The 8,301-nt window shown below is 43.0% G+C and overlaps 1 protein-coding gene across 2 annotated transcripts in view; it reads left to right on the forward strand.

Annotated features, from left to right (window-relative positions):
- LOC147627722 (histone acetyltransferase MCC1-like) overlaps positions 1-6,038 on the forward strand; it is a 33,717-nt gene extending 27,679 nt beyond the window's left edge. For both annotated transcript variants that reach the window (XM_086814668.1, XM_086814669.1), the window contains exon 7: positions 5,624-6,038. In XM_086814668.1, coding sequence (XP_086670794.1) covers positions 5,624-5,807 — 184 coding nt within the window. In that variant the 3' untranslated portion in view covers positions 5,808-6,038. The remainder of the gene's footprint in view (positions 1-5,623) is intronic.
- The last annotated feature ends 2,263 nt before the right edge of the window (positions 6,039-8,301 follow it).

The following is an 8,301-nucleotide window of genomic DNA, read 5'->3' on the forward strand; positions in this document are numbered from 1 at the left end:
AGAGAACTCCTTTGGGGGGGCCGAAGCACAGACATGGGTGGTGGGTTCTGATGTTGGAGCAGAGGCACTGGTATGGGTGGTGGACTCTGATGTGGATGCCTGTACCGCGAAGAAATTTGATGGTTCTCTGAGAGGTGTCCTGTCGACGCTAGGCCTGTCTCTCACCATGCAGCCTCAGCACTACATCCCGTGTTGTTTTAGCTCCATCAAGACTTCAAGTACATGCCCAGGCATATGTGATCCTCATACTGTATCACCGGCGTGAGTGGGCCGAATCCCTCCGGGAAAAGGCAGTGGAATTTCCCCCGTATTTCATAGTAGGCCGGCCAGAACATATAGTGTGTCTCATCCTCTACCTCTCCCGTGGTACATACTCTGCATATCCTCTCCTCCTATGGGATGTCCTTGGCTCGGCCAGCCTCTACCCTGAGGTAGTGCTGAGCTGGCCAATCGCGATACAACATGTGTATCTGTATGTGTAGTCTGAGTACGCATCTAATTGGATGATCTGGTTGATCTTCTGCCGTGAGAGGTTGAGGTAGGGGGAATCTGTGCTATACAGAAATGGGGGGAGATGGTCCATCTGTATGCCATGTGCATGAAGCCATTGAACTACCTCCGAATACCATGCACGTGTAGGTAATGGTGGTGGCCCTGTCAACGAGGAAGAGGGCAATCCAGCCCATCTGACTCGAGTACTAGATGGGGAGTCAAGAGTGTGTACATGCTGAATGTAACAGTCTGAAAGACGACATCTGTAACGAGTGCCAACCTGTGCATGTATGATGTCACGTGGTACTGATGGCTTACTGCTCATCATATGTGAACATCATCACCTGTAACCTATCTATGCAACCCTAGTAGGAGCTCGTACCTTCAATTGGTATGAGAGCTTAGGTTAGGGTTTCTGTGATTTTTAAGGTTTTTTAATTTTTTTTTTGCTGCGTCACCATCCGCTACTGTTCGTCAACATGTCCATTGTTGTCACCTGCCCGTCTGCAGCCTTACTGCATGTGTGCTGGCCCACTACTCTTGCCCGCTCACCATCAGCACCCCATAATTGTTTTTTTCTCCAACCTCTGCAGCGCAACCTCCTGTCCGTCCATCTGTGGACCTGTGCCTCCACCGATCATCAGTTGTTGCGCCTCTGAGCTGCCCGGCCTCAGATCTGCTATGCTCCAGCCAACCAGCTTCTTCTCCCCTAGCTGCCCAGTCAGCTAATACTGAGCGCCCATGACTTGAACCTCACCTCGTTCACCCGCCACGCCTGTGCGCTGCCTGGACCGTTGCCAGGCCTCTGTGACCTCTCCTGAGCATTCTTTTCTGGCCGCCTCTCTTCCGTGCTGCTCCCCCTTGTGCGCGCCGGCACCTCTGTTCTGCGCATGCCCCCTCCTCCGAGCGCTTCGCCCTGCACATGCCTTCAGGCTTCACTCCAGCGTTTGACCCTCTTCATGCACTTGTGCTGCACACCTCTAAACCTCTGCAGTGACTGGACATGGACTTCACAGAGTCACCTGCAGTCAGCTCCTCCTCCTAGCTTTGACTTCAACACCAGTGGTAGCTGTACTTGCAACATCGAAGATTCAGGGCATTTGCAGAAATCAGCAAGTTTGAAGACTGCGCATATACCTGATTTTGGGGGTTTTCAAAATTGAGGCAAAAATCGCCTAATTAAAGCCACAACACTACTAGAAATTTGGGGCTTTTCCTGTTTTGACCTTCTACTGCATAACTAAGGTCAATAACTCAAAATCTGAAACTTTAAAAGCCCTATCACCTTGTAAAGCCCCCATAATCCATCTACAATAACTCAAAAACCATTGTTTTCAGAGTCGAGGGTTAAAATCCCCTAACGGCTGTTCCCATGGGCTTCAACGACCCCCAACTAGGGAGATCTACCTACATTTCCTATTTTTATGTTTTATGTGTGTATAGTCGGGGGTCCTTTGCTTGGCATGTCTCTTGAAAAAGATTTGTAATAAATGTCCATTAGTGTTTATGTAATAAATGCCCGTTAGTGTTTATGTGATAAATGTCCGTCAATGTTTGTGTGTTTTGTACCACCTTGTGTTATAAAAGGCTTCACATTTTTTCCACTTTATTCAGATAGGAGCTAGGGGGGTGACTAAGTGTTGGCCTCGTTGCCTTGGTCTTACCTTGATAGGAGAGACTACCATGGCACGGGAGGTGCAGATGGTGAGTCTAGCTTTGAGGCAAGGTGGATATGGTAGGTGGTAGTAACTTTTTGCGTGAGGGTCTCACCACCTTTGCTCCGAAGGGGGGTTTAATGGGTATTTTGGAGTCTCTTGTGTCCTATATATGTGTAAGTGTGCCTACATGTGTCTGAACATCTTCTTATCTTGATAAGATAAGTGTGTGCCATGTGTCATGTCCCCATATGTGTATGTGATTTATGTGAGTCAAAAGATAAGGTTTGCAACCTATTAAAAAAACATGTACTTGGTGTACTACACATCGATATAATCCCATCATTTGAGTCATTCAAATAACTGTTTCATGTGTACTTCTCTCTCTCTCTCTCTCTCTACATCATGGCTGCCTTAGCCTTTCAGCCACCAGAGCCTAGGTACTATGCAACCTTATCAAGAGCTTGTACCTTCAATAACTCAGTAACTCTGTCCACACTAGGCTGCTCATTGGGCGCCTGGACAATATTACAATGAACTCACAATAGCCCTTTTAAATACATGGCCAATGTGTAGAAGCATGTCCATGTCACCTCGGAAGAGTGTGCACCTAACAACAAAGCAACAATACACATCTCTTCTGTGACCTTGCCTCCTTTATGATAGCCTATAAAGTAAAGATATGGTCCAATGTGGAGAAGTTTCTCCTGAAGTCTGCTTGGCCTGATGCTCTATGTTCGATCCTATCTGCCATAGAGCTCATCATGTCCTCCAGTACTGTCTGGCTAGATGCTTTGTGTCCCATCCTCTCTGCCATAGAGCTCATTGTGGCCTCTAGTAGTGCTCCATAAATCTTTTTCATTGTGTGGCCAATCATGATAGTCCTCTAATTACCTGGGTCCATGGTGCCTCTTGCTTTGTGGATGGGCATGATGGTGTTGGTGATCCAAGAGGGGGGGAGCCTGCACAAAGTGCTATGTTAAAAAGACTTGCAAGAATGGGAGCTAGTACATGGTGCCCATGGGCTAAGTGTTCCGCATGTAGATCCTCACAATCTTTTACTCTCCCATTATGCAGTGTTTTAGGAGCCCTAGTAACATTGAGAGCATCGAAGAGGTAAGATGATGTGGGCCAAGGTATGTGTGGCATTTGTGGTATAGGCTGGTTGGCACATCATACAATTGTCATGCATAGGCTTCCTAGAGGCTAGTGTCTGTGATAGGTGTGGGGGTTCTTTTTTCCTCAAGAATGCACCAAGCTCTTGAGTTATCCTCGCTTAAAAAGAGTTGGCATAACTCTTGTTCTCGTCTGGTGAGAAACACATGCTTCTTTTGATGAGTGAGTCTACGGAAGATGCATTGCATCTCACATGCTGAAATCACCCCATGTTCCCTCTCGTGTAAGAGGCAAAGCCTGGTGGTTTTGCACACTTCATTATACCGCCCATTTTGGGATTGGGAACCCACTGGCAAACTTGTTGAGGATCATGTGGGAACCTGTTGGCAAACTTAACAGGGGGTTCCCATTTTGGGATTGGGAATCCACTAGCAAACCTGCTGAGGAGCATGTGTTCTCTGGAAAGCTGGCGTGGGGGAGTCATGGATGATGGAGGAGAGTTGGGATGTGATGGTGAGATAGGGAGGGATAAGTCGAGGGCTGATGTGTGGTCCTCATAGATGTGGTCAAGATCATGATGGAAATGGATGCGGATGAAGCCGATGGCAGGGGGTGTGGATGTGGGGGCTAAGATGGGGCATGAGAGATTTATTAATGTTTGCGGAAGGCCGGAATAGCCTATGAAGACTGAAGTGATATAGAATGTTTGCTACTTGGAGGATGCCTACATGTCTTAGCTTCCCCTCGTGCAATAGCATCTACCACCATAACAAAAGATGTCAATGATGTAGAAATATGAGGTGGAAAGAGCATGGGAATGTCACACGGTGAATGTGTGACCGTAGTGAATCTTCTTCAAATGCTTCTCTTTGAGGGCTTTGGCAATGTAGTCGCAAAAATGCATGAGTTTTTGGCCTTTTAAGAGGCTGTGGTGTGATCCTAAGGAACATGTTTCTGATTTCCCTTTTGGGTCCCTGATGATCTATTCCGAGCGGATGTAGTCATGGAGATCTTTTGTTTGTGGGCTTTGATTGAGAGGCACACGTTTAGAAGTTGTGACGAGAGGTATGTGTGGTGGGGCTCTCAAGTTGTTAGTACCCGCCTGTCTTCTTGGCACTTGGTGCTGCACTGGTCAACGTTTTTGAAGATGATGTAAGGAGTGTTTGGCTCTGGTTTCCTTCTGTTTTCTGGCTTCTCACGAGTCTATCTCTATGCCTTCATAACTCATGCAAGAATAACGCCACATTTTTGGTCCTCATATTTTATGCCAGTGGGCTAAATCCCTCTTCAAAAAAGTGGCGGAAGCACCCCTTTGATTTTGTAGTATGTTTAGCATCGAAAGATAACACTCTTCAGTCTTAACATCATGTGTATCACAAATTTGGCGTAGTCACAGGCCTCAATTGCCTCGTGTATCTTCTCTCTGCTGGTTCAATTGATACTGAGGCAAATTTCTTCTTGAAGATAGCATCCAGCTTGCCGTGCAGGCCAGTGCACTTCAAGGACCTCGTCATGGTTGCTTGAGCAGAAAAGAAGAGGGCAGATTTCTATTGTGAGCTAGGTTACAGGTACACAGGTCTCATGGCCATGGCTGGGGTGGGGCTAGGCTGTGAGAGAGAGAGAGAGAGATTTTATTAACGTCTACTAAAGACGCTAAGGGTCAATGAGACCAAAGAGATGTTACATATGATTCATATGTAGACTGGATGTGAGAACACGAGAAAGAAAAAGATGGCCTACATACTTCGTAGGTCCCCTTGTGTAGACTGGGCGGGGCTAGGCTGAGAGAGAGAAAGAAAGAAATATAAAACATCTTCAAAAGACCCAGTGGACCTATGAGACCAAAAGTGATACAATAGTGTCCATGTAATCTCATCATGGTACAAAAGAAAACAAAGACGAGAGCTATGAGCTAAGAATGTCAAATCCGAGCCATATGATACAAAAACGTTAAACCTGCAGGTGCGAACCCTATTCTGCAGAAACCTTAAAGGGCAGAAATTCCAGAGGGATAAAAAAGGATTCTACAAAGGACCCAAGAGGTCAATGAGACCAAAAAATTTGTTACATATGATCCATGAGTGAACTGTATGTCCCAAAAGTGCAGAAACCCTCTGAGTACGGTTTCTGCATTTTGAGGCTTTCTCCACTTCTAGAATTTATGCAGTTCTATAAGGTTTCTGCCCTTTTTAGGGTCTTTTAGGGTTTCTGCATCTCCAGAGTTTAGGATTTCATTTAGTTTTTTGGCTTATAATTGAAGCAAGTTATGTACTTTTTCGGTTTCAGTACTTTGCTACTTTATCATAAATTCCAATTGTGATGATGTTTGTATTCTCTTCACTCGTCATTGTCTTTTCCAGTGACTTTTTGATATCAATGAGTGGTCTCCTTCGGAGTTTTTTTGCATCTATGGCTGGGCGGTTTTGGAGAAAGGAAGCCAAGAAGGCAGCAAAATGGCCAAAGTACAAGGAATCAGGAGGTCTTTTTGGTCCCCTCTGTCGCCCCCATGGGTCCGTGGATAGCAGTACATCACCATGTGTGTAGAAATCAAAGCATTTGAATAGTGTGTTCTCGTGCCATGGTACCAATCAAGCCTTGAATGGTAATTGTAAGCATAAGGTTGAGATGATCCCAGTCTTTCAAATAGCAAACATCATTGTAATGATATTTGTGAGAGGTCTTGGAGTGTGCAAGGAAGATGGAGGGTGCATTTGAGCCGAGATGCATCTTCTATTCAAATTGTCTTGTCAATAAGGAGATGTTTGACCCTTCTCATCCATGGATCTTTGTTCCTTTGTGGTTCCTTTTCATGCATCTTGTCGTTGAACATAGAATAATGATTATGGATGATAAAGAAGTTCAAAGAACGAATTTATACATGATCATATGATGTGTTGGGTCAATTTAAGTCTATAAGAAGTTTCATTTTACCTTCAATCTGCATTGTAAAACTACACAAAAGCCATGTATTGGCCTTCAATATGTAGGTGTTTCCCAGTGTCATCTATTTTTATGGGATTCCTAGTCAGCATCACAAACTCCAGTTTGAGAGACTTAGCAAAGGTACATCCATAGAGCTTTTTCTGGCAAATAAGCTTGGGTACTTGCTCTCAAAATCTGTTGAATATTCATGTTGATAGGATCACTCTTGGGACATTCACTGACAGTATGTCTTGACAACCACAAAAAATTAAGATCTACATTGTGACCGTCCCAACAAATAAAATAGTAGTTGGGTTAGCTTTGGAGAGCTAATATCCTGATTCACGAAGTATGCACTTTATGTAATCATCTTTTTATCACCCCTTACAACACATAAGTTGAGTAACAGTATATTGTTTTAGAGCTCACAAAGAAAGCATTGGAGAAACCTCTTGGCCTCATGTGACAAAAAGTCTGGTAGTTGGACGAGTTTGCATAATGTAAAGAGATTTGCTTTTCTTATGTGCATGAAAAGTGAAGGCCAAGTTGGGCAAAAAAGGGGGCGTGGGGGGGGGGGGGTGGACATTGTGCAACTTCATAGTTTGTTAATGTAAGATTCTAAAGAGTCTTTCTCAATTTCAATCATTTTTGGAGAACTTTATTTGCCTACTAAGACATCTACTTCTTCATATAGGCGCACAGGGCATCATTTTCTCATCCTTTTTTCATAATGTCAACACTTGAAGAAGTGATAGTTTGAGGAGCCCAAGGTAGGTTACATATGGGCTCATGGAAAAATAAGTGCAGATCATGAGCATTTTGATGATTGGGATGATTCAAAAAGAAGAGAGTCACGAATAAGAGCCAAGGCATTGCAACGCTTAGAGCGTGCTCCTAAGGAGAGGCTAGGTTTATAGAGTGTTAGCACAATTGTCTTGAACGACTGACAAAGGGGATTGAGCTGAATACTCAAAAGGAGATCTTTTAGAAACTCCTCCATCTTACATTTAAGGATGTACAACTTGTGTCATTAGCAGCTATGGTTTTGAATATCTGTAACACTTTAACATTAGTGAAGATCCCATGGTCAGGATGAGCTCATCTTGAAGAGATCAGTTTGCTAGTTAATTCTGATGGTAATAAATCAAAAGATCTCAATGTTGCCAAAGCTACGAAGGTATTGGGGATTCATCGAAGAAGCTTCTATTCAACAGAATCCTATCTATCCATTAAAGAGGATGGAATATTACTCTTATCCACACGTCAAAGGTAATTGCGACTATTGAAACCTTGCCTAAGGTTAAGGATCTTGTGTTTACCTTTTGGACATCGGAGACACGGGGCACAAAGGATTGGGAGATGCATTATTATGATGCATCCAATTCATCTCCTTGATGAGCCACAAGTTTGCATCTAGCATACAACACTATAATATTGCTTTTTCATGTAGAAGCAGTGGTGTAAAGTACAAGATTGAGTTTGCTTTTACTTCTCAATGCTTTTCAGTGCTTTACATTGCTTTACTTTTCTGAGTGCTTCAAAGTAATACAAATAGTGCTTCATTGCTATTTAATGCTCAATAGCTTGAAATCCATAACTTTTACGTGCTTTTATGTGCTTTATAGTGCTTCACTGTTTTAAAGCAATCCACACAACTTTTAAGTGCTTCACAGTGCTTTATAATGCTTCATTGGTTGTGTGAACTTTCAATTGCTTTAAAACAGCGTATTAATTTTAAGTGCTTTATAGTGTTTCACTAAGTACTTTTAACTTGTTTAAAGCAGTATATTATTTTTAAGTGCTTTACACTGTTTCAATGATTGTTAGTGCTTTTAATTGCTTTAAAGCAGTCATCACTAGTTGTCAATGCTTTTAACTACTTTAAAGCAGTATTTTTTGGATAGTTTAATTGCATTAAAGTAGTATGTATTGGTTATCATTATATTACTTTTAAGTGCTTATACTATTTTACTAGTTATGAATGCTTTTAACTACTTTCAAGCAATATTTAGTGGTTGTGAGTGCTTTTAACTGCTTCAAAGCAATATTCATTGGTTGTAAGTGCTTTTAACTATTTTTAAGCAGTATTCATTGATTGTCAATGCTTTTAAGTAGT

This window comes from Cibotium barometz, chromosome 20 (genome assembly GCF_041138505.1).
Source record: "Cibotium barometz isolate CiBa-2024 chromosome 20, ASM4113850v1, whole genome shotgun sequence".
Taxonomy (NCBI): Eukaryota; Viridiplantae; Streptophyta; class Polypodiopsida; order Cyatheales; family Cibotiaceae; genus Cibotium; species Cibotium barometz.